The sequence below is a fragment of the Babylonia areolata genome, chromosome 3, assembly GCF_041734735.1.
Source record: "Babylonia areolata isolate BAREFJ2019XMU chromosome 3, ASM4173473v1, whole genome shotgun sequence".
Classification (NCBI taxonomy): domain Eukaryota; kingdom Metazoa; phylum Mollusca; class Gastropoda; order Neogastropoda; family Buccinidae; genus Babylonia; species Babylonia areolata.
In genome coordinates, this window is record NC_134878.1 from 52,407,566 (window position 1) to 52,435,440 (window position 27,875).

Consider the following 27,875-nt stretch of genomic DNA (forward strand, 5'->3'; position numbering starts at 1 on the left):
GGTATAACATATTCATTCACACAGGCATGCATGTAAGCATCACATAACTACACACACACACACACACACACTTAATCTCTCTGTCGTCCAAGGCTATCTTTTGATGTGGATTTGCACTGTGTGTATCACTCTGTGTGTGTGTGTGTGTGTGTGTGTGTTGTTACTTTATATCCTCTGAACCCCAACAGGGGTTAAAGGATGATATATTCTTGATGCTTGATTCTTGTGTGGCCGAAAATGAAAGAATGAAATAAAACACAAAAACATATTTCAGATCTTTTCAATGTTTAATTTGTGATTCATGCATTCAGCAAATATACAAAAAGAAAAGTTTAGGAAATGGTATTTTGTATACATTAAAAAAAACACATGCAAAACGTTTCCTTTTAGTATGAAAATGCACTTGTACATACCTTGTTGATGAATAAATAAATAAATAAATAAATAGATAAATAAACAAACAAATGAATAAATAAATACATAAATAAATAATGGATACATATGAAAGAAAAACCATTCCAATTATGAATTAAACCAGTAACATAACAATACTTCATAACAGCAGCAGCAAATTCCTAATGGTTCCATTGGGCGGAATGTTAAATATATTTCTCTCAATGGTATCAGTCACTGAATAGTTGTTGGTTATGTCTTTGTCTTTATCAGTTGTATTTTCCTACCTGTACTTCAACAACATTGAAATAAATTATATATTTATTTTATTAAAAAATAAAAATTAAAAAAAAAGATTTGAAAAGACACAAAAACATCAAGAGGAAATGTGTGTGTGTGTGTGTGTGTGTGTGTGTGTGTGTGTGTGTGTGTGTGTGTGTGATATCCTTTGACCACAATGAAGTTCTTGGTCTTGGCATATTGCATGGCATCTCCATCAGTCTACTGAAGCAACAGCTGAAAAAGAAAAAGAAAAAACAGAATGGGTTAAGCAATCAATCAATCAGTCAGTCAGTCAATCTATCAGTCACTCAAACCCCAGCTGAATATTTACTCCATTACAACAATGTGAACTCATTTAAGACATATAAAAGTTTCTATAGCATTGATTAACATGAAACAGAGCAGTGTGCAAAAAATCAAATGAATCACTGAACAAGAAGACAAACTACTCTGGCACTTAAAACTTCTGAAATATTGTGACAATAAAGATACACCCCCTGTGCCTTCGCCTTCTCCAAACCCTTATTCCCCTTCCCCCCGCCCCCACACAAATCATCTTTTAATTTCCCAAACTTAACATGACACACAGACAGTAATTTATGACAGCTCTACACTCCCATGCCTCAAAAATAAAAGTACCGGCACCAATCTGACAAAAGGAGAGAGAGAGAGAAGTGAAATGACCAGGCCCTGAGGACACCCAGAGACAACCAGGGCAGGCCTGTGGGGGTGATTGCAATGGGAGGACAGCAGGGGGAGAGGAGGACAGGATAGTACCAGAAGGAAAGGAGCAGGGCTGCTCTGCAGCAAGGTGAAAACAACCACATCATTCGCACGAGACGATAAACTGAGGTCCCCTGGTGCAGCATGCATTTAACACATATAAAAAAAAAAAAGAACCCACAGCAACAAAAGGGTTGTCTCTGGCAAAAAAATTCTGAAGAAAAATCCACTTCGATAGAAAAAAAAAAACAAATAAAATTGCAGGCAGAAATTTTTTTTTTTTTTTAAAGATAAGACAAAAAAGGGTGGCACTCTCCAGTGTAGCAATGAGCTCTCCCTGGGGAAGAGAGCAGCCCGAATTTCATACAGAGAAATCTGTTGTGACAAAAAAATACAATACAATACAATACAATACAATGCAATGCAATACAAGAGAGAAGAGGTAAGCCCCTGAGGCTGGAACTCAGGTGGACATCGACCTTGCTAAGGCTCCAGCAAGACAAGAGAAGAGAACAGGAGCACTATACCTTACTCAAGAAAACAACAACAACAACAACAACAACAAAATCAAAACCACAGGCCCCTGACACTGAGATGACCCTGAAAGAAACAGGCTGAGCAGGGCAAGGCCAGTACAGAGAGCTGCAGCAGCGAGGAGACAGCTGCTGCTGCTGAGTTTCAGTATCAGTATCAGTTTCAGTAGCTCAAGGAGGCGTCACTGCGTTCGGAAAAAAACATATACGCTACACCACATCTGCCAAGCAGATGCCTGACCAGCAGCGTAACCCAACGCGCTTAGTCAGGCCTTGAGAAAAAAAGAAAAAAAAAAGAAGAAAAAAAAGGGGGGGGGGATAAATAATAGATAAGCTTACATAAATAAATAAATAAATAATAATTATAATATAGAAAAAGGTAGTAGTAGTAATAATAATAATAATAATAATAAAATAATTTTAAAAAAATAAAATAAAATAAAATAAATAAATAATAATAATAATAAAAATTATTTATTTATAAATAATATATTTATATAAAAATTATAAATTAATGCTGCTGCTGAACACAGGGAACCGGGGAGACTTGGGACATCCTGGAGGGTGGGGGAGAGAGAGTCAGGGGCACTGAGGACCAGAACAGAACGACTGTGTGACTGGCTAAAAAAGGTATACATCAGGAGCCACCCTCGATAAAACAGTCACAATGCTTGCAAAAGCACTCCTTGCCTTCCAAGGGAAACAACTGCTGACAGCGAACCTTGGTGTCATACCGTGATTATCTCCACTGCCTTAACTCCCCAACAGAGAGGCGCAATATATATATATATATATATATTAACCTGCCTTCTTCCCCATCCATGCACTCATTCCAAAGGAAAGAGGCTGGGGTATAACAATACAGTGTGGACCTCTCCACCATTGACAGGCAGATGGCTTTTGCTCTGTGACCTCAGCACTCAGTAACTGACAGCAAAACTCACCTCACCATCAAACTGCCATTTCCGCCGCAGCGAAAAAGTGACTATATCATTGACTGAGGTAGACAAAAGCAGCTGAAGGGATAGTTCAGATGGAAGCAGAAGGAAGGAATGTGTAGAGCAAGAGCACATAAAGTGGAGGAAGAAGAGGCTGACAGCAGTCAGAAACATGACAAACTGCACTGCACTTAATGTGAGAACTCGGCTACATGAAAAAAAAAAAAAAAAAAAAAAAGCATATAACTTTTTTGTATGCTTTTTCCTTGGTGGGGGAAAACACTGTAATGGAGCAACAGATGTGGTCAAAAACTTCAGTCAATGGGAGAAATTTTGAAGCAAAAAAAAAAAAAAAAAAAAAAAAAAATCAGAGTGAAACTGCAATGGAAATATGAGTCACATGAAAAATGGATGCCAAGAATTGAAAAAAGTAGGATCTTTTTGGGGATTTCTTTTTTTTTCCCCCAGCTGGTAATGTGCCTTAGTGGACAGGTATTTATTCACAAGGCATATTATATGTGAAATCAAAATATAATATTAACTCTCTCTCTCTCTCTCTCTCTCTCTCTAGCTATATCTCTCTCTTTCTCTCTCATACATACACTCTCTCTTTCTCTCTCACACACAGACATACACACACATTCAATACCAACAGCACACACTGTGTAAAAGAAAACTGGTGCAAGACTTTTAAGTTCTAACACTACTGTGACATATTATGAAAACCTATGTAAGATGTAAGAAAAATATTAATGAAGAGAAAAGGTGGAAAATGTCCCTCAATCAAAAAGAGAGAGATACAAAGAGACACAGAGAGAAAGACACTGAAGGAAAAACAGACATGTACACAGAACTAAAAACAAAACAAAACAAAAAAAAACTAAGGAGGCTCAAACATGCTGATGAACACACCCACGGATAAAGTCATGCAGATGAATTCATGCAAAAAAAAAAAAAAAGAAAAAAAAGAAGACATTTTCAAATGAAAAAAACAACTACTAATGTGAAAATACAAGACTAATAGAGCTGGAAACAAGCAGAAAAAAAACCCCAAAAAAACAACAACAGAAAAAATATTGGAGAAAAAAAAAAACAATAACAGAAATATCTCTTTTCCTCAGCTTTTATTGCTATTTGTTTTGTTTTTTTGTTTGTCTTGGTTGTTGTGTTCATGGATTTACGACTTTTTTTTTTTTTTTTTTTTTTTGACCATTCATCCCAAGCCCAAATTTGCATGTGCACTTCCAGAAACTTTTCAGTGCACCTAAAAAAAAAAAAAATGTTTTAATCCAAAAAAAAAAAATCAGTAATAGAAACCGGATATTGATTATTTCAAGGAACAAAATAAAAGTCCACAAAGTCTGATATATATCATCCCAAAATAGCAGATGCATGTACAGTTAATAAATCCCAGGGTAGGAAAACAACTCACACAGTGGAAACAGTGGGGGGGGAAAAAAAAGTTCAGTGGATATACACACAGAATAACAGGTTTGAGAAAATAACAGAAATGAAGAATAGGAAAAAAGTTAGTACAACACACGATAAACTGTAGGTCCAAACATCTACAGCAAGTACAACATGAGCCTGAGGCATGTTGACAACAGCCCAGAGAGTGTGTAAGTACAGCGAGTTTACAAACATTTTTTTTTTTGTTTGTTTTTGTTTTTGGCAGTGTTAGGAGCCTGTTATACTCAAGAATGATTTTGTTAACAGTTAATAGATTCTGAATTCAGTTTTGCATAATCCATTTTAATTAAGCAAATAAAAATAACTGAATTATACATAATCCCAAACCTATTACAAAACAAGGTTGTGGAATTTCAACAATCTCTTCAAAGAGTGTTACTTCAAAGACATTTCAGGAAAATCAGAACTGACAGGAGGAGGGGGGTGGGGGGGGGAGTATTTTCTTATAATAATTTTGACACAATTTTCATGTTCTAGGTAGTTTCTTATATAATCAAAAACCTATTTTCGTGCTCTTACTCTCACAAGAAAGTCTCATAATTTGAACAGTACCACTGAATCAATGAAACCATGCTTACACATTGACATAGAACATGGAAGTCGAGTGCAGTTAATCAAATAAATCTTATTTGTATGCTTATGAAGAAGACATTTCAATCAAATGGACAGGATGCTTTCCTTTTTCATTTCATTAAAAAATTTTTTGATTGCACTTTATATGATTAGGTGATATCCATTTATCTATCACCTCATGTATTCATTTGCCTATTTATCTATAGTTTGTGAATCAATCCACTCATTTCTTTATTTCATCATTACTCCTCCAGTACCATACGTTACAGAAAGTAGAAAGCAACTTGTCAATAACCATCCATTGAGGAACAATTACACCCATATATAAAATACCAATAAAGTGTGGTCACTCCATTTACTATAGGTACGCAACTTCAAGTCAGTGCTGCTTATGCTACCAATTCTGCTAGCACACAGGTAAATAAAAGGAACGTTAGAACAAATCCAGACACTTCCCTCCCAAAAAGGAAGCTCCGAAAGCCTGTCCCTAGACCGATCATTTGACATGGGCAGACAGCAGCAAGGACAAAAAGAAATGTGCTAACACACTAAAAAAAAAAAAAAGTTTTTATTCAAGACTGGCATAGCCTTTTCATCCTGAATATCCTACATGGACAATACAGAAAGAACACACATGGTTACCTCAAATGGATTTTTGACTCGAAATGAATTGAAAGTAAATGGAGACAAGTCACCACTCTTTATTGTTGTTTAATCCTTCACTCTCATAGCCTCATTGTTCTTTTATTTCTTATATATATAAAATCATTATCAATGCAAATACAATCACGATATATCTTGGAAACAAAAAAAAACAAAAAAACATAAGAAAAAATATTTCTTATATATATAAAATCATTATCAATGCAAATACAATCACGATATATCTTGGAAACAAAAAAACAAAAAAACATAAGAAAAACAACAAGAAAACCTTAACCCAAAACAAACCACTTACACTAAACTGTCCACCAAGTGTGTTATTTAGGTCATCCATCAAACAATGACATGTCAGTAAAATAGGAATGAGTACATGTACACTTATCTACACTAAAAAAAAAAAAAAATGAAGAGGCAGGGGGGGTGAAAAGAAACAATAAATTACCATGTGCTGAAAATGAAACACACCACTGCCATCAGTTTATATTCAAATGCACAAACAAACAAACAAACAAACACACAAACAAACAAAATCAAGTAAATGGTATGTCCATGTGTGTATCAAATGCATACATGTGCATATCATGTGTGTTTGTGGAAGTGCCTACAATGCACAAACAAACAAGCAAACAAATAAACAAAACCAAATAATGGTGTGTCCATGTGTGAATCAAACGCAGACATGTGCGTATCATGTGTGTTTGTGAAAGTGTCCACACATCCTTGTTTACATGAACATAACCATACATGTGTATACCATGTGTGTTTGTAAAAGTGAACATGTTCTTATTGTTTACATCAACATAAGCATGCAGGTGTATGCCATGAGTGATTGTGAAAGTGCACACCAATATACATATACAAATCTACTACTACTACTACTACTACACACACACACACAGGCACTCAAATACTCTCAGTAACTAAACAGTTTGTTTGAGACTTTATCAGGAAATGTGAGATAAATCATACGCCTGATAAACAATGAAACATCACATGAAAATATGCATGCAAGTGCCCATGATCCTATACAATGTGTGTTTTTTTTTTCTTTTCAAAATGATCTCATTGTTTTGATTTATTCACCACATATTTACCACTTACACACACACACACACACACACACACACACACACACATAAAAAGCACTTACGTCAAATTAAAAAAATACGCACAAACACACACATACTTAACACACATTCTCTCGCATGCACGCACACACACACACACATGAAAATTACATCACCAAAGAAAAGCACACATAAGTCACACACTATCAGTTAAGTTGTTTTTTTCTCTAAGAAAACAAAACTAGAAACTGACAACAACAACAACAATGAAAAAAAGAAGAAGCACACTTCCACACCACAAATGAAAACAACACTAGCTGTAAATAAGTGAAAGGCCCACACTAAGAGATGGACAGTCCATGAATTACCACACACCATCAATAAGAATCACAACCACACACACACACACACACACACACACACACACAAACACACAAAAACACACACAGCAGAGCAGAGAGAAATGCACTCCGAAATCGGACCCACACAGGAAAACACACACACACACACACACACACACACAAAGAGCTCTAGATAAAAGTGCCATCACCACCTACCTTTAGGAATGTTCACTTTGTTGGAGACAAGGACGTCTGCCTGCACGTGGTTCATGTTGATGTACAGGGTCTCCGGGTTGGACTGCGGAAAGGAAACACAAGTCTTCTTTCTTCTTCTCTTCTTCTTCTGCGTTCGTGGGCTGCAACTCCCACGTTCACTCGTATGCACACGAGTGGGCTTTTACGTGTATGACCGTTTTTACCCCGCCATGTAGGCAGCCATACTCGGGGGTGTGCATGCTGGGTATGTTCTTGTTTCCATAACCCACCGAACGCTGACATGAATGACAGGATCTTTAACGTGCGTATTTGATCTTCTGCTTGCATATACACACGAAGGGGGTTCAGGCACTTGTAGGTCTGCACATATGTTGACCTGGGAGATTGTAAAAATCTCCACCCTTTACCCACCAGGCGCCGTCACCGTGATTCGAACCCGGGACCCTCAGATTGACAGTCAAAACACAAGTCAGGTCAAGTCATTTCAAGGCCAGTCACAACTCACACAACCTGTAGCATCATGTATGAGCTTGGTGGCCGAGTGGTAATGTGTCAGACTAGGAGGCAAAAGTGTTCACAGGTTTGTATTGTACTGTATTTCTCTTTTTGTCACAACAGATTTCTCTGTGTGAAATTCGGGCTGCTCTCCCCAGGGAGAGTGCATCGCTCAGCCGCCGATATTTTCTCCCCCTTTCAGTGGTGGTCTGGACGCTAGCATTGGATGAGACGATAAACCGAGGTCCCGCGTGCAGCATGCACTTAGCGCACGTAAAAGAACCCACGGCCACAAAAGGGTTGTTCCTGGCCAAGTTCTGAAGAAAAGTCCACTTCGATAGGAAAAAACAAATTAAACTGCACACAGGAAAAAATACAAAAAAATGGGTGGCGCTGTAGTGTAGCGATGCGCTCTCCCTGGGGAGAGCAGCCCGAATTTCGCACAGAGAAGTGTGTTGTGATAAAAAGAAACACAAATACAAAAAATACAAATACTATTTTCATAGCTAACAATAAACGCATTTACCATGAACAAGTCGTACAGCGTCTCTCCCATGGCATCCCGCACCTGGTCATCGACAATGGAAAATGTGCGGCAGAAATGCTGCAACAGTCCGGAACTCAAAGTGAACAATATAATTATATATACATAATCATGGTTCAAAAGATAAGCAAGTGAATGTAAAAGACAGAGGGAGAGACAGACAAACAGACAGACAGGCAAACAGAGAGTGTTGTGTATATGTGAGTGTGTGTGTGTGTTCTGTGCATGTGTGTATGTATGTATGTTGTGTATATGTGTGTGTACTTTTGTATTCCCACGTGTGTGTGTGAGTATGTGTGTGGGGTGTGTGTGTTTGTGTGTGTGCGTGTGCATGTGTGTTTAAGTATGAATCACCTGTTTCGAAGCCTGTGACATAGACATCGCTTCCTGGGAAACTGATGCCCTTGACCGCTCTCGCTGGAGGATGCTGTGCTCTAGCGGCATAAAGACGTTTGAAAACAAGAGAACGCTGGCCATTAAGGAGAAGCGTGAGCGAAGGAAGCAGGGCTCAACTTCTGGAGACGTTTTCCCTTGCAACACCTGTGGGAAGTGCTGTGCATCCAGAATCAGCCTCTTCTCCCATATGAGGACACACACCGACAGAGAAGCCTGCCTGCCTACTCATCCGTCGGTCCCATGGGAGACTCCCATCACCTGTTTCAGCATGGTGTTGTGTCCTTGGGAAAAGCACTTCGCTCCAATTGTCCTCACTCAAACCAGGTGTGAGCAAATGGGTAACCCGACTTCAGCTGGGGGAAGTTTAAAATGGCAGAGGAGAGAGTATACTGGGCCCCCACATTCCAATGCTGAGTGCCTAGACACAGTGGATATGACATCACTGCCTTCCTGTGCCGAGCCCTGGACACAGTGGATATGACATCACTGCCTTCCTGTGCCGAGCCCTAGACACAGTGGATATGACATCACTGCCTTCCTGTGCCAAGCCCTAGACACAGTGGATATGACATCACTGCCTTCCTGTGCCGAGCCCTAGACACAGTGGATATGACATCACTGCCTTCCTGTGCCGAGCCCTGGACACAGTGGATATGACATCACTGCCTTCCTGTGCCGAGCCCTAGACACAGTGGATATGACATCACTGCCTTCCTGTGCCGAGCCCTGGACACAGTGGACATGACATCACTGCCCTGATGGCCATAAAAGGTTATGGGATCTTTTCAGAAGGGAAGTGGCAGGATGGTTAACTCTCTCCATACGAACGGCGAAAGAGACGACGTTAACAGCGCTTCACCCCAATTACCATCATCAAAATATTGCAAGCGGAAGGCTCTTATACTGAAGAGGTGAATGTTGACAAAGAATACCACAATTCTGACGATGGAAGCTAAAGGTTGGGTCATTCAGACACCCACTGGACATCTGAGGGGTCTGTGTAGAGGAGAAGAGAGGACTGGCTGTACTGAGTGAGTTAACTGATTAATTAATCACGACCCATGCAGAATGGCTGATACTGTAGGACTACGCGTTATGCCAGCTTCCACATGTTTTTTTTTGTGTGTGTGTGTGTGTGTGTGTGTGTGTGTGTAAAAAAAATTTAAAAAAATACTTTTCTCTTCCAGTTAGAAAGCTTGAATAATAAGACACTCATCTGCCAATACGGAGTCTGTGAGGGTGTGGGTTTGAATCCCGCTGTCGCCCTTTCTCCCAAGTTTGACTGGAAAAATCAAACTGAGCGTCTGGTCATTCGGATGAGACAATAAACCAAGGTTCCGTGTGCAGCAATGCACTTGGCGCACTGAAAAAGAACCCATGGCAACAAGAGTGTTTTTGCCCTCTGGCAAAATTCTGTTGAAGAAATTCACTCTGATAGGTACACAAATGCATATGCAAGGACTCAAGGCCTGACTAAACGTGAGAGGGCAATAAATTGGCCTCTCATACGCAGCAGGAATGTTGGTTTCCAATTATACTGAACTGAGTGGAAGGGCTAGGTTATCTCCCTTCGACCACTTGGCTTATACCTCTGAGCTATCGGGGACCCTGGTTGAATTATGTCTTGGAATGTCTACAGCTAATTAATGAGGGGTTGTAAGCGCCCTTTGTTAATTTTCCCGCCATTTGAGGTGTAGGAATATCTTTCTTTATTTTTGTATACCAACCTAACTTGGCCTAGTTGGTAAGTTTTTTGTTTTTTTCTGCTTTAGGTTAGAGTTTCAGAAAATTTTATGTTTATTATTTTGTGAATAATAGTATTGTTGGGACTGAATCTGAGGGTACTACAGTGTGTTGAGGAAGGATGAAAACAGTACCTTGGGCATTTTCTAAGAGCTCTGGGTACCACTTTAGCTCCAACCACTGGAGAGACAACATAACAGAGCAAGCAGGTGCTTTGTGGAAAGGGAGAGACTAGGTATGTGAGATTTTTCTCTGATATAAATTCGGTCTTGGTTGTCTGCCGGAAAACCAACAAGTTACAAACCACTTGTTTGGCTGAAGATTGAATTTTTGTTTTTTTTTCTTGTTAAGAAAAACATTTTTATGGCATACTATTCAGAAGAAAGTCTGACTTTGGAAAATTTGCCTGCCAAGAATTATTAGATATTACTAAAGAGTGCTGTTCAATTTTTATTCTGTATGCCGCTATATTAAATGTCTTTTGCTTGCAAAAGTCTCATGCAGACTTTTTATAGAGCATAATTTTGTTGTTGTTTTTCTTGTGACATAAATTATCATGGAAGAACTATGTTATTTATAAAAGATTGTTTAATGTTCATTTTATTATGAACTGTTTCTAGTCAGTGATATTGCAAGTTTATTTCAAGAGAAGACTCTTTCCTTTACATATAATTAATTTTTTGCTGTTGACCACTTCTTGCAACTCAAAAAGAACTAATAGTTTATAGGCTGGTGTGTGGCTGTTAAGATTTTTGGTATGGCAATACACACCGGGCCTAGGGTTCATGTGTCAAGGTTATTTTGTGACCTTCCAGTATAAACACAGTTCTAAAGCATGAAGCAGACATTTAGAACCAGAAAAATATAAGGTTTTGTTTTTGTTGTTGTTGTAAAAAAGCTGAGAGATGCTGAACGTTCGATTTTTTGTGTACTGTTTAAACTGTATTATTTGCTGTAGTTTAGCCAGGAATGAGACTTTTGGCTAAGTGACCGTCAGCATAAAGATGGAGTAGCTGATGAAGATTCTGAGTGTGTGCGTGTGTGTGAGAGAGAGAGAGAGCATTGTGCTAAGGTGAGATTGAAGTAATATACCATTGTACAGCAGGTTTTCTGATAGCTTGGTTGTTCCCTAATGTCCAGTTACGTTGAGATCTGGACTAGTGATTTTAGGTGCTGATTCTTCTTCTTCTGCGTTCACTCGTATGCATACAAGTGGGCTTTTACGTGTATGACCGTTTTTACCCCGCAATGTAGACAGCCATACTCCGTTTTCGGGGGTGTGCATGCTGGGTATGTTCTTGTTTCCATAACCCACCGAACGCTGACATGGATTACAGGATCTTTAACGTGCGTATTTGATCTTCTGCTTGCACATACACATGAAGGGGGTTCAGGCACTAGCAGGTCTGCACACATGTTGACCTGGGAGATCGTAAAAATCTCCACCCTTTACCCACCAGGCGCCGTCACCGTGATTCGAACCCAGGACCCTCAGATTGACAGTCCAACGCTTTAACCACTCGGCTATTGCACCCGTCTTTAGGTGCTGATGATTGTCAACTTGTTTTCAGTGACTTAGGTTCACCGGCAGAATGTGTGTGTGAGGCTGACAGGCAGCGGGCATGAGCACCTGTGGGAACATGTTCGTCCTGAGGTGTGTGTTAGTGTTCTTGTGTGTGTTTGTTTATTGCTGTTGTTTTTAAGGACTCATTATGGGGTTGTGCTCACAAGGCCCCATACATTGAACATTATTTTTGTTATTTAGGAAAACATATAGCTACCAACCCCTTGCTAATCAAGAAACATCTTGGTTATGGTTTTAATTGTATGTGTTGATATTACTGTCTGCGAAAGAACTTCACAGAATTCCATGATTTTATCTGTGGAAAAATTCCACTTACTGCTTGCTCATTTGCTGCAAGTTCCTTCAAACTGAAAGTAATTCCTTATTTTTCAATGATTTCTGTAATACAGTATGTTTTGACGATAAATATGGAATTTTGTGTAATCATTATTAACTTGCCATGGTCATGTGGACATGGCAGATGTTGTTTTGCTTCACTGATATTATTTCACCATGATCATGTGGGCATGGTTGATGCTGTTTCTTGTTTTTCTATTGTTTCACCGTGATCATGTGGACATGGTAATATTTGTTTTAATCACCATTAATTTGCCATGATCATGTGGACATGGTAGATGTTGTTCTTGGTTTTATCATGTTTTGCCATGATCATGTGGACATTGTATTAATTTCCTTAGTTTAGTCACCATTAATTTGTCATGATCATGTGGACATGGTAGATACTGTTCTTGGTTTTATAATGTTTTACCATGATCATGTGGACATGGTAATATTTGTTTAATCACCATTAATTTGCCATGATCATGTAGATATAGTAGATGTTGTTCTTGGTTTTATGTTTTGCCATGATCATGTGGACATGGTATTAATTTCCTTTGTTTAGTCACCATTAATTTGCCATGATCATGTGGACATAGTATACCCTTTTGTTTCCTTGCTATTAATTTTGCTTGTTTTGCTTCTTATCTTTCAGGTTGTTTTTTTTCTGTTTTTTGTTGTTGTTTTTTTGGGGGTTTTTTGTTTGCTTTTTGTTTAAGTTTTGGTTTGAAAATTAATAAAGAATTGAATGGAGAACTGGATGTGAGTGTGGTGCGAGTCTACATGGGTACATGAGGCAACAACCCTTTACCACCTTATCTCCCCTACATAACCGTGTGTTGCATTATGCTGCTGGTCAGCCACCTGCCCAGTGGCAGCCGTCAGTCGGCTCTACCCAGGTAGGCAGCCTGTGGTGCAAATGTCCCCGTGTATGTAAAGCACTTAGAGCTTGGTCTCTGACCGAGGATAGGCGCTACAGAAGTATCCACATCAATAAATCAATGTGGTGTAGCGTATACGGATTTGTCTAAACGCAGTGACCGCCTCCTTGAGAAACTGAAACTGAAACTGGAAACTGAAACGAGCCTTTTACCTTCAACCTTATGTCTGACTGACCTCCAGAGTGATGCTGGCTTGGCGCTGACTGTCAGCATAGTCTGTGTTGCCCATGGCGAAGAGGAGGTTGTGGACCACACGCATCTGTCAGATGAACAGTGCAAGGCTTAAGCAACTGGTGGGAGGAGGGGGGGTGGGGTGGGAGGGGGGTCTGGTTTGATGGTTGTAAATGTTGGACATTTTTTTGTTTTTTTTTTATTTCAGTGACAGACTCTTCCAAACTCTTTTATAAATACATATGCACGCATGCACGCGCGCACGCACACACACACACACACACACACCACACATAATTTGACACCACCAACATTTCAATTACCAATACATGTACCACCACCACAAGTAGACAAAATATTTTAAACAGAATACAAAGTTTCACTGCCACTGTAAGTGTTTCACACTGCTTTGTAAGCAAAAGCTTGCCCCTTATGACAATTAGCATGTCACCATTATACTTAATTACACAGATGAGTGACACTAAAACTGATGAACAGAACTTTTCAATCAATCATCATTTTTCATCCAAAATATGTGAAGGCAGTGTGAGAGTGTTTTTATTTATGGATTTTTCTTAAAGATTAAAATTTACTATCCCAATTGATCTACACCTTTCTCTCTCTCACACTGTCAGCATAACTTCTTCCGATCATCTACAAACGGTGAGAGCCACATTAAGTACCATCTAATAATAGATTTAACTCTTTCCATACGAACGGCGAAAGAGACGACGTTAACAGCGTTTCACCCCAATTACCATCATCAAAATATTACAAGCGGAAGGCTCTTACACTGAAGAGGTGAATGTTAACAAAGAATACTACAATTCTGACGACGGAAGCTAAAGGTTGGGTCATTCAGACACCCACTGGACATCCAAGGGGTCTGTGTAGAAGAGAAGAGAGGACTGGCCGTACTGAGTGAGTTAAGGAGGAAGATGGCAGAATGGTTAACTCATTCAACCCTGCACCCGCCTGAGAAGCGTGTGCCGCTGCGAAGAAACCCGTTTATTTAAACCGGATCGTCAGCTCATTATTACACGTTAAACTGCTATGAAAGGGAAGTAACTCCAACTTAACTTCCTTCCTCATTTGCACGCGAAGTTTCACTTCGAAAATCAAACCATTAGTGTGTTTTTTATCTGGTTTTCTGCATCGATATGGTAAAACATCAAAGACTCACTGCACAGAAAGTGCTCGATGAAATAATGATGGACTCTAGCAGTAAGTTCGACCCATATAATGATGATTTGTCTTATAATTCATCTCATATTTCTTTGAGAAAGTGAAGGAGATGAAATTATCAACCAGTCTTGACAAAGTGGTCGACATTTCAATCAAGAAGATAGACCACAACGTTCAACATCGACAAAAGCTGACATTTTTTTTTTTACTATTTCTGATTTGGATTTAAAGTTACAAGAAAACTATTGCATCCCTCATCTTGAGACTTCAACAATTTGTGTCAAAATCATATTTCAGTCATTATCAGAAATTTGGTAGCTATTGGTTGAGCAGTTGCTATAAACTTATGCCTGAAGTGAAGCGCCCCTTCCCCGTTGATGCAGCCAGGCTGGAGAGGGGGGGTTGGGGGGGGGGGGACTGTACAGGCAGAAGACCTTAACTCTCTCCATACGAACGGCTGAAAGAGACAACGATAACAGCATTTCACCCCAATTACCACCATCAAAATATTACAAGCGGAAGGCTCTTACACTGAAGAGGTGAATGTTGACAAAGAATACCACAATTCTGACGACAGAAGCTAAAGGTTGGGTCATTCAGACACCCACTGGACATCCGAGGGGTCTGTGTAGAGGAGAAGAGAGGGCTGGCCGTACTGAGTGAGTTAAAGGGCTGAAGGGTTTAACCAAGGTGCTCAGCTGCCAATACAGAGAGTCCGTGAGGGCATGGGTTCAAATCCCGCTCTCGCCCTTTTCTCCCAAGTTTGACTGGAAAATTGAACTGAGCATCGACGGGCGAAATAGCCGAGTGGTTAAAGCATTGGACTGTCAATCTGAGGGTCCCGGGTTCGAATTGCGGTGACGGCGCCTTAGTGGGTAAAGGGTGGAGATTTTTACGATCTCCCAGGTCAACATATGTGCAGACCTGCTAGTGCCTGAACCCCCTTCGCGTGTATATGCAAGCAGAAGATCAAATATGCATGTTAAAGATCCTGTAATCCATGTCAGCGTTCAGTGGGTTATGGAAACCAGAACATACCCAGCATGCACACCCCCGAAGGCGGAGTGTGGCTGCCTGCATGGCGGGGTGAAAACGGTCATACACGCAAGAGCCCACTCGTGTGCATATGAGTGAACACAGAAGAAGAAGAAGAAGAACTGAGCATCAAGTCTTTCGGATGAGACAATAAACTGAGGCCCCATGTGCAGCACGCATTTGGTGCACTGAAAAAGAACCCATGGCAATAAAAGTGTTGTCCTCTGGCAAAATTATGTAAAAAGAAATCCACTCTGATAAGTACACAAACATATAAGCATGCACTCAAGGCCTGACAAACACGTTGGGTCACAGTGCTGTCAGGCATCTGCCTAGCAGATGTGGTGTAGGGTATATGGATTTGTCCAAACGCAGTGATGCCTCCTTGGAGAAACTGAAACTGAAATAGAATTAATCAATGATATAGGACAGCTGTGCCTACCTGTATGAGTTTTTCTGCCAGTTGATTGGTCTCCCCTGCCAGAATGCTGAAAATCAAACAAACAAGTTTGAATTTTATTCAACAAGCAATTCTTGTGACAATGCTGCTGGGTTTTTTTTTTTTTTTTTTTTTTTCCATCGTACAAAATGAAAATGAAATGAAACAATAAACATGGTTAAAACAAACAAACGGTACTGGTTGAGGAATTTTAACCCTGTGACTGCTAAAACCTTGCTAAAATGCAATTAGTGAGGCTTGAATTTGCACTGCTGCTGCTTCTTGTGCACAAACAACTAAAGACGCTAAAATAAAGGACAGAATTCAACACACTGACCTGTATGTAACCTGAAACTCATCTCATTTAGGCAGTTAACTCACTCTGGGCGATGGAACGTTATAGTGTTCCTGACATAAGGTAGTGTTCCAGATTACAGAACACTATAGCGTTTTCAACGATTAAAATTTTTTCCACGTTTTCCTCATGGTGTAGCATAACAATTACAGGTACACCAGGCATTGCGAATGTGTCAAGGGTCGAATGGAAAGTTTTTTCATGAGATTCCGTAACAACACACTCCACAGCAAGCCAGCAAGTTCAGGACCCCACACGACAAGCTAGTCTGCATACATATCGAAAATGGCGTCACAGGCGATACAAGTGGAAATTTTTTGAGCAAACTAGATCACGACAGCAGCTTTTACCGCTGCTGAAGTGACTGAAATGCTTCAAACTGAAAGTTTCGACATTGACGAAGATGATGAAGGCGTTGAATAAAGTATCTGCAGTGAAGAAAGTTACTGGCAAATAGGTACTGATTGTGATTCAGCTTCTGAGAGCAGTCAAGATGGAGGGGGGTGGGCGTTCATACGACGTGAGGAGAAGGGTCAGTGGGTCAAGTACTGTGAGTTTCATTCAGTTACTTTATGTTTCGTATTTTTTGTGATTTTTTTCCTAACCCTAGGAAATGGGTTGTCTACAGGGAAAAGTATGGGAGAGAACTATTCGTCCGGAGTGAGTTAACTCTCTCCATACGAACGGCGAAAGAGACGACGTTAACAGCGTTTCACCCCAATTATCACCATCAAAATATTGCAAGCGGAAGGCTCTTGTACTGAAGAGGTGAATGTTGACAAACAATACAACAAGTCTGACGACGGAATCTAAAGATTGGGTCATTGAGACACCCACTGGACATCCGAGGGGTCTGTGTAGAGGAGAAGAGAGGACTGGCCGTACTGAGTGAGTTAAATTGTCCTTCGTTGAGGAGCACACTTCACATGTCAGCAACTGTCAAGGGGTTAATACCAACTGATATATAGGAGGGGAGTCAGAAGCTTGTAAGCAATCCAATGAGGACCCCACACTGTGCCAAAACAGCTGTGTCGCTTGCAGACCTTGCCACTGGGAGGAGCCGAATGGCTGTAACGTCCGTCTGGCACTCGTTCAGGAATTCTTGTATCTGTTTCACTCACCCTACCCTTCCCATGCCCAGAGTGAATCAGTTTTGAAGGTTACAAGTCAAAGTCAGAACAAATTAACGGCGGGGGGCGGCCTCCCCTTGGGAGTCCGCACCCAGCCGCGAGTTCCCACCACCAAGAGAGGACGTGCTACTCCCCCTTCCACCCGCCTCGCGCTGGGACACTTCGGGAGGTGACGCTCGAATCCCTTTCCCCCCGGTCCCCTTCATGACCGTTTTATCGGGACGAGCGTCCCCTCCGCGATCAGCGTCTGCAGACGCATCGCCGCGGTCCCTATCGGGAGAAATCATGAGCTCCGGGCCTGGGAGAGTCTCTTGGCGAGTATCTCTGCCAGCATCATGATCCCTGCCTTCGTAGGATGGCAAACGAGGCATGGTACCGCGCGTAAGCACCCAGCGAACAAAACGAACCCCAACAGAGAAAGGAAAGACAGGATCGACTCAGAGGTAGAAAATACGAAGAAATCGAGGGGGCCGAGTCGAAACGAGTACACAGAATGTAAGCACAATACACATGCAAGCCGCATACAACAAAATAAGGCCAAATGAAAACGCTTAATAGCCAAAAAAAGCGTTAGACGAGACAGAGCGAAAACCTGACAAGATGGCGTGGAGAGCCTTGGCCAAAGGAATGATTCAGCGCTTATAGCTGTTAGAGGCGTTTGATTGGCTAAGAGCGGGCCAGACTAAGAGGGGCGTCTTTTCACCGTTAGCCGCGCGAAATTTGGCCAAACAGAGCAAACCATAGGCCTAGTTTGCATCAGTTTGACATGGTACAGTATATGACACCAAATTTTAATTTTATCATAAAAATATTGCTTTTTTTTCCATTCCTAATGGTAAATGAAGACATTAAAACCTGAGTGTGTTTCTGTGTTACTGTGTGCGTGTGTGTGTGTGTGCATGTGCATATGTGTGTGTGTGTGTGTGTGTGTGTGCGTGTGCATATATGTCTTTCTCTCTCTCTCTCTCTCTCTCTCTCTCTCTCTCTCTCTCTCTCTGTCTCTCTCTCTGTCTGTGAGTGTGTATGCATGTGAAAAATATCGACAACAGTCATACCCAATTGTTTTGGCAGCAGCAGCTTGCTGGATAAAGACGGGCAACGGAGAGTTCATATCATCCATTGTGGTGGGATCTGCAAGGGGCATCACATCACATCACATCACATCATATTTTGAAGCACTGCTGCATATCATTTTTTTTTTATTGCACAGTTTTCATCAAAACATAATCATTTCAACAGTTCTGCTTCATAAGTATTTCAATCACTCAATCTGTCAGTTTGTCGGTCCGTCAATTTGAGAAAAACACAGACATTTTGAAAGGGTTATTTTGTTCCTTTTCAAATAAATACAATATTCTTTCTTTTTAAACATCTTATGCATTTCTTGGTAAAGCTGCTACCTCTTCTATCTCACTCTCTCAAACACACACACACACAGGTGCAAACAACTATCTATATATATATCGATCTACCTATGTATGTATGTATGAATGTATGTATGTATATATGTATGAATGTATCTTCTCTTCTTCTTCTTCTTTGTTCGTGGGCTGCAACTCCCAACGTTCACTTGTATGTACACGAAAAGGCTTGTAGTTTACGTGTATGACCGTTTTCACCCTGCCATATAGGCAGCCATACTCTGGTTTCGGGGGTGTATGTATATATTTATGTATGTATGTATGTATCTATCTATCTGTATCTATATATATCTTATCTGTCTGTCTATCTATCTATCAATCAATGTACATATATAGATATACATACACTAAAAACTGACTCCTGTGTGGAGTGTTGGCCTAGAGGTAAGGTGTCCGCCTAGGAAGCGAGAGAATCTGAGCGCGCTGGTTCGAATCATGGTTCAGCCGCCGATATTTTCTCCCCCTCCACTAGATCTTGAGAGGTGGTCTGGACGCTAGTCATTCGGATGAGACGATAAACCGAGGTCCCATGTGCAGCATGCACTTAGTGCACGTAAAAGAACCCATGGCAACAAAAGGGTTGTTCCTGACAAAATTCTGTAGAAAAATCCACGTCAATAGAAAAAACAAATAAAACTGCATGCAGGAAAAAATCAAAAAAAAAAAAAAAATGGGTGGCGCTGTAGTGTAGCGACGCACTCTCCCTGGGAAGAGCAGCCCGAATTTCACACAGAGAAATCTGTTGTGATAAAAAGAAATACAAATACAAATACAAAATATGCACGTACATTTCAAACAAAACACATTCACAGGCATTAAATAATCCATTCCAACGCTTACCGTCCATCGCATCCTGTTTGGGTTTGATGTCATCCACGGCCGGTCTCAGCAGTGCCACTAGACCTGACAGCAAGGACTCGGCCACCTCGTAGTTCATCAGCTCTTTGATCAGCTCTATGGCTGCACACACACACACACACACACATGTAGACACACACACACACACACATGCACACACATGCAGACACACACACACACACACACACACACACACACACACACACAGAAGTTTACACTTTCATTCATAAATATGTCTTTAGGAAAACATATGACATCTTGAAACACTCAGGCAAAAAAACAACAACAAAAAAACCAACACATTTTAAGTTTAATAGACACAGACACAGACACTGAGAAGTTTAGACTTTTCATTTATACATCTTTATGAAAACATACGACATCTGAAACTCAGGCAAAAACAACAACAACAAAAAACACATACACACACACACGCCACACACACACACACACACAAACCAACAAAAGACTGCATCAAACCAACCACCAATACATTTCTTTTGAAGGGCAGCAAACAAACCAGCATCCTGCCAATACTGCAAAAAGCAGAGGAATGTGGTTAAAGTGCAACAATGTCAATTGACAAAGATGGATCATATGCATAGAGTGCTGATTCTGCAACATTGCCAACAGTTGCTTCAAACAGGAACACACACACACACACACACACACACACACACTGAGAAGTTCAGACTTTCATTTATATATGTTTATGAAAACATATGACATCTGAAACTCTCAGCTAAAAGTCCCCTAACCCCCCCCCCCCACATGTTTTCATATATATATATATATATATATATATATATATATATATCTCAGGTGAAAAAAACCTACCAAAAAAAAAACACATACAGATAAAACACAAACACACACACAACACACACACACACACACACACACACACACACACACACAAAAACAAAAAAAACACACACACACAAACACACACACTGAGAAGTTTTGACTTTCATTTATATAAGTTTTGAAAACATGACATCTGAAAAACTCAGGTAAAACACACACACACACACACACACACACACACACACACACACACACTCAAACACACACACACACACACACACACACACACATGGACACACAAAAACACACCTTCAAACTGAACTTCCAGGTGTAAGGTACGCAGAAGGTTCAGTAGGGGCTCCACAATACTGGGGTTGGCATGCTCCACAATGGGCTGTGGACAGAAAAGAATCCGCTGTCAAACTATCTATCTATCTAATATCTATATGTATGTGTGGAGTGATGGCCTAGAGGTAGGGTTTCTGCCTAGGAAGCGAGAGAATCTGCACGCAGGAAAAAATACAAAAAAAATGGGTGGCGCTGTAGTATAGCGACGCGCTCTCCCTGGGGAGAGCAGCCCAAATTTCACACAGAGAAATTTGTTGTGATAAAAGAAATACAAATACAAAATACAAATATGTATGTATATACTGTCGGTCGCCGTTCTTTCTCTGTCTGTGGACCTTGCTTCTGGAATGAACTTCCTCTTTCGCTTCGCCTGGTCTCCGCACTCAGCTCTTTCAGGTCTGGCCTTAAAACCCACCTCTTTCTATGACAGCCTCCTTCCCCTGCCTCTTCTTTGTCTTCAGTCGCTCAAGTTTAGACTAGAGTTATGCATACGTGTGAATGCCTGGGTGTGAAAGCGCTTTTGATTTGTCTCTGCACAAGAATCAGCGCTATATAAATACTAATTATCATCATTATTATCATTATATATATAGATATTCAAATATAGATATAGACAGACAGACAGACAGACAGACAGACAGAGAGAGAGAACAGAGCTTCATCAAGAGAGCATCTTGTCTGTGATGTAATGTACTTACAGACAATACACAGTCACAGACAAGACACTCTCCCTGATGAAGCCCAATGAGTGAAAAATTTGAAATGAAAAAAAAAAGGAAGACCATTATTTTCTTTTGGAGTTTATCGTTGTTCTTTTCCAAGAATCTACCCCTGGGGAATGATTTTCTCACGGAGCAGTGCCAGCAAGTCCAGGATATATCTTGTGTTTTCTTCGGACTCTTTGAGTTTTGACCCTGGATGTTGGCAACCAACCATGATGATTGTTGACGTGTCCTTTCATAAAAGCACTTAATATGTCGCAGACAAGACGTTCCCCTGATGAAGCTCTGTCGGCGAAAAATTGAGAATGAAAAAAAAAAAGGAGGATAATTCTTTTCTTTTGAGGTTTATCTCCCATTATGTATATGTATGTATGTGTGTGTATATATATATATATATAGAGAGAGAGAGAGAGAGAGAGAGAGAGATGGATATATATATACAGAGAGATAGATATATACCGCCCTTCTGTTTTCTTCCTCAGCTGTTCAGATGTCACATGACATTTTCACACACACACTCACACACACGCACACAAACACACACACACACATGTACATACACACACATGCACGCATGCACACACACACGCACACACACACACACACACACACACAAACACACAATTACATACAGATACACACACAAACACACTTACACACATGTACACACACACACACACAAACAGAAAGACACACCCACCAACCCTTTTCAGATCTGAAAGTGAAAACTGTCCTGACTGGCACAGTTGAAAATCTTCTTTCTTCTTTGTTCGTGGACTGCAACTCCCACGTTCACTCGTATGTACACAAGTGGGCTATTAAAGTATATGACCATTTTTAACCCGCCTATTAGGCAGCCATACTCCATTTCCGGGGATGCACAGTTCAAAATGATCTTAGAAGTGATAAGATTAGATAACTGACAGCCCCCCAAAACAAAAGCAAGCAAGCAAGCAAAGCAAAGCAAAACAAAGCAAAATAACAAATCACCTGCACGACGCGCAGGGCGTGTGCGGCCATCTGCTGGGCCTTGGGGGAGGTGCAGGGCAGCAGGGCGATAAGCCCCTTGTACACCTGCACCTGGAAGCGGGGGTTGCCCTGGGCCAGCATCAGCAGCAGGTTGCGGCACGAGTCCTGGGCCTCCTCCGACTTCACCTTGGCCAGGCACTCCGCCACCGCGCGGATACCTTTGACACACGGCACAGCGCCACAGCGCATCCATCGTTTCAAATAATTGCACAGAGCAAATGAATACAGAGAACTTGTTCATACATCACATGTATATATATTTTGTTCTCATGAACTCAGAAGTTCTGATAATTTTCAAATTGCGTAAAGTCAACACATAGAACTGTTAATACATCACATGTATATATATTTTGTTCTCACGAATTCACAAGTTCCGATAACTTTCAAACTGCATAAAGTCAACACATAGAACAGTTAATACATCACATGTAAATATATTTTGTCCTCATGAATTCGCAAGTTCTGATAACTTTCAAATTGCGTAAAGTCAACACAGAGAACTGTTAATACATCACATGTATATATATTTTGTTCTCACAAATTCACAAGTTCCGATAACTTTCAAACTGCATAAAGTCAACACATAGAACTGTTAATACATCACATGTAAATATATTTTGTCCTCATGAATTCGCAAGTTCTGATAACTTTCAAATTGCGTAAAGTCAACACAGAGAACTGTTAATACATCACATGTATATACTTTGTCCTCATGAATTCACAAGTTCTGATAATTTTCAAATTGCGTAAAGTCAACACAGAGAACTGTTAATACATCACATGTAAATATATTTTGTTCTCATGAATTCACAAGTTCTGATAACTTTCAAATTGCATAGAGCAAATACAGAGAACTGTTAATACATCACATGTATATATTTTGTCTTCATGAATTCATAAGTTCTGATAACTTTCAAATTGCATAAAGCAAATACAGAGGACTGTTAATGCATCACATGTAAATATATTTTGTCCTCATGAATTCATAAATTCTGATAACTTTCATCAAATTACTTTTCATGAATTCATAAATTCTGATAACTTTCATCAAATTACTTTTCCTTCATACAACCCCTATTCCCCTGCATACATACACACACACACACACACACACACAGACACACACAGACACACACACACACACACACACACATAGACAACACACACACACACACACACACCACACACACACACAACACACACACATACAAAACACACACAACACATAACACACACACACACACACACACAACACATACACACACAGAACACACAGTCAGACAGACAGACAGACAGTCAGACAAACACACACACACACACACACATACGCACACACACACACACACACAGGGCTCTTGTCCCCAGCAGCAGCCCTGCTAACTGACTCACCATAGCTTTCACAGATGAGCTCCTTGTACTTGCGGCCGGCGTTGGCGATGTGCTGCAGACAGGCCAGGGCGGCCGTCTTGTCCACCTCCTTGCCCTGCTTCAGCCCCAGGATCTCCAGCAGCGTCAGCACCCCACCCACCTCCAGGAACTCCGCCATGAACTTGTGCCTGGTGGAGGGTGCAACAAAAACGCTATGTTAACTCCGCCATGAATTTGTGCCTGATGCAGGGTGCAACAAAACGCAATGTTAACTCCACCATGAACTTGTGCCTGATGCATGGTGCAACAAAATAGTATGTACTCCTTCCGTCAGTATTTTTTAATTTTTTTTATTTTTTTATTATTATTTTTATTTTTATTTTTTTTTTTTTTTTTTTTGCTGTCAATCTCATCTGCCATGAACTTGTATCTGTATGGTGCAACAAAACAGTATGTACTCCTTCAGTCACTGCCGTCATTTTTTTTTCTTCTTTTTTTTATTTTTTATTTTATACTCTCATCTGCCATGGACTTGTGCCTGCATGGTGTGACAAAACATTATATACTCCTAAGGTCAGTACTGTCATTTAAAAAAAACCCCAAAAAAACCCATTCTTTTAACTCTCATCAGCCATGAACTTGTGCCTGTATGGTGTGAAAAAACAGCATGTACTCCTTCAGTCTGTACTGTCATATATTTAATATCTTTAAAAAAAAATAAAATTTTTAACTCTTATCTGACATGAACTTGTGCCTGCATGGTGCAGTAGAACACTATGTACTCCTAAGGTCAGTACTGTAGTGGAGTGATGGCCTAGAGGTAACACGTCCGCCTAGGAAGCGAGAGAATCTGAGTGCACTGGTTCGAATCACGGCTCAGCCACCGATATTTTCTCCCCCTCCACTAGACCTTGAGTGGTGGTCTGGACGCTAGTCATTCGGATGAGACGATAAACCGAGGTCCCGTGTGCAGCACTTAGCGCACGTAAAAGAACCCACGGCAACAAAAGGGTTGTTCCTGGCAAAATTCTGTAGAAAAATCCACATCAATAGGAAAAACAAATAAAAATACACACAGGAAAAATATTTTTAAAAAAAAGGTGGCGCTGTAGTATAGTGACGCGCTCTCCCTGGGGAGAGCAGCCTGAATTTCACACAGAGAAATCTGTTGTGATAAAAAGAAATACAAAATATTGTAATTGTTTTTTTCTTTTTCAGCACTCTCATCTGCCACAACTTGTGCCTGGTGCAACAGAATAGTACATACTTCTTCAGTCAGTGACTGAGTGAGTTATTTCTCAATCAAGTTAATGGCCTACAAGGCACAACTTAAAAAAAAATCTTCTTTTAAAAAAAAAAATCTAACTGTATTCTGCCATGAACTTGTGCCAGCATGGTGCGACAAAACAGTATGTACTCCTTCAGTCAGTACCGTCATTTCTGAATGGCAAATGAGGTGCAACTTTTTATTTTTTCTTTCTTTTTTAATCTGAATCTAATGTGCCATGAACTTGTGCCTGCATGGGGTTACAAAACAGTATGTACTCCTTCAGTCAACGAGGTGCAACTTAAAAAAAAAGAAAAAAAAGAAAAATCTGGCACTAATCTGTCACGCTTAACCACAGTGCATGATGCAACAGGACAGTATGTTCTCCTTCAGTTATTTCCGCCATTTCTGCATGACCTACAAGGTGCAACTTTTTATTTATTTATTTTTTAACGTTTTACTCTAATTACTTTAATCAAATTACTGGTAATTACTCTAATCTGCCAAGAACTTGCGTTGATTCAACAGTACAGGACACTCTCATTCATTACTTCAAGTTCTCGTTACTTAAAACAAAAATGCCTGTGTCCATGAATATTGGCCAGTAAGTATGACACAACTACTATTCTTTTTATTTCAATATACCACCGGCATCCATAATTTCCAGCCTAGAATTCTGTCCAACTTTTTCTTTTGCTCAAATCTGCCTAATGTGTCCATGATTTTTTAGCCTATATCATGCAACATTTTAACTGAAATCATCTGTAATTTGCGGACTATGATGTATCAATTTGGACTGAAATCTGCTGTCTGTATACATAATATCTGCATGGCTCATAACGCACAACTTATAAAAAAACACACTTTGTGGCATTGACAGTGATATGTAAAAGTTTGTGTGTGTGTGTGTGTGTGTGTGTGTGTGTGTGTGTGTGTGTGTGTGTGTGTTTCTATGTCGTCTGAGTGTATGCATGTACATTAAAGAAAAATGATTGATTGCTGCACACAATATGTGTGTGTGTGTGTGTGTGTGTGTGTGTGTATGTGTGCATGTCACTGTCAGATGAGTAAAGTTTGACATGTTTGTACCTCTTAAAAACATGTTTGATGAATGCATGACAACAAATTTGCTGAGACTTTGCGTGCTGTTAAAAGCTGATGGTATTCTATAGATATTCCACACATGAATATATTCATCCTGCATTATGCTTTAGACAGGAACATGACTTACCCACTGGATGCTGACAAGAAAATAGAAAGAGCCTTCAGCTGTTCTGTCAGACACTGTCCATTCATGTAACTTACATCTGTTAAAGAAAACAATATTGAACAACATTTCTCATGGATATGTCTAGAAATCATTGTTTGGCAATGCATATCAAAATATCTTCACTCTCTCTCTCTAGACTCACCAACAACGAGTGAAGCACGCACACACACACACACACACACACACACACACCGCACACTTAACTGACGAAGGGCATGCTGTAGAATTCATTATGAACAATAAAAAAAAAAATAAAAAAAAATAAAAAAAGCATTTTAAGGATACGTGAGTCGTAGCCAAGCTGTCAGACGGGCCAGAAACAAGCTACCGGCCTGTGCAAACTCCTGCTCCAGTTCCGGTCCTGTCTTGTTCTGGTTTTGGTAGATGAAATCTTCCAGGATCTTCTTACGCACAGGTTTTGCTCCCTTGTCCCATTCCTGCAAAATGTTCATCACACGAGAGATTGACGTCTGTTGTTTAGCCGATCCCATATCTGATCACTTTCTTGCCAAGCTGAGTCGCCTGTTCGTCAAATCCTACCGCTTCAAAACGTTCAAACTCCTGAGCTCACAAAGGAAGTGTACGCAAACTATTCAAAAGCAGCAACTCTGGTCGTGTTCATCTCGTTCGTTGTTGTCGAGTTGCTATAACGCCATTTTGAATGACTGTTAAAACACGTTTAATGATTGGTTGATTTTGTAAAGAGTTGACCAATCCAGAACTACGTTTCGAAAACGAACTTTCGCTTTCTCTCTCGCATGTTTCAAACAAAACTGGCACCGAGAATTTGAGAGCAATGACAGGAATAAATGGTTTTAGTCATTTCAATCAATATTTCAAACAGAGAAGTATATAAAGATTATACCAAATAAATGGCATAAAATCTGCTTTGCGAAGCTCAGATTGAGAGCACTTGGTGACAGAAAATGAAGATATGATACTTTCATGCAGTTGCAAAATATGTATCTGAGGCAATAAATCATACGGAAAACGCCCATCATCGGTCCAAATACTCATGAATCAATTAAAAATGAACTATGGGTTCTATGAGGGGAAAAAAGCGTTGATAAAAAGGAAGGGCTAAATTTGGTTGGTCGATCTCGACATTGTAATTATTTGATGTGTTCGTATTATATGATGGGATTTGATGTTGAGGCATGAATAATTATTTCAGGATTTATAATGCACTTCAGTATGTGTTTGTATTGATATGGTGTGTGTCAGTCGATGTTACATGCGTAAATATTTA

General features: G+C 40.2%; 1 protein-coding gene across 1 annotated transcript; it reads right to left on the reverse strand.

Moving 5' to 3' along the window:
- Positions 1-275: 275 nt before the first annotated feature.
- LOC143280621 (armadillo-like helical domain containing protein 1) lies at positions 276-27,278 on the reverse strand. The gene is made up of 12 exons (XM_076585338.1): positions 26,912-27,278; positions 26,588-26,656; positions 24,111-24,277; positions 22,683-22,879; positions 20,932-21,016; positions 19,798-19,917; positions 18,592-18,667; positions 16,055-16,100; positions 13,397-13,480; positions 8,221-8,298; positions 7,200-7,281; positions 276-909 (listed from the first exon to the last, which is right to left on the reverse strand). The coding sequence occupies exons 1-12, from the start codon at positions 27,115-27,117 to the stop codon at positions 890-892; spliced, it is 1,230 nt and encodes a 409-aa protein (XP_076441453.1). The 5' UTR covers positions 27,118-27,278; the 3' UTR covers positions 276-889.
- Positions 27,279-27,875: the final 597 nt, after the last annotated feature.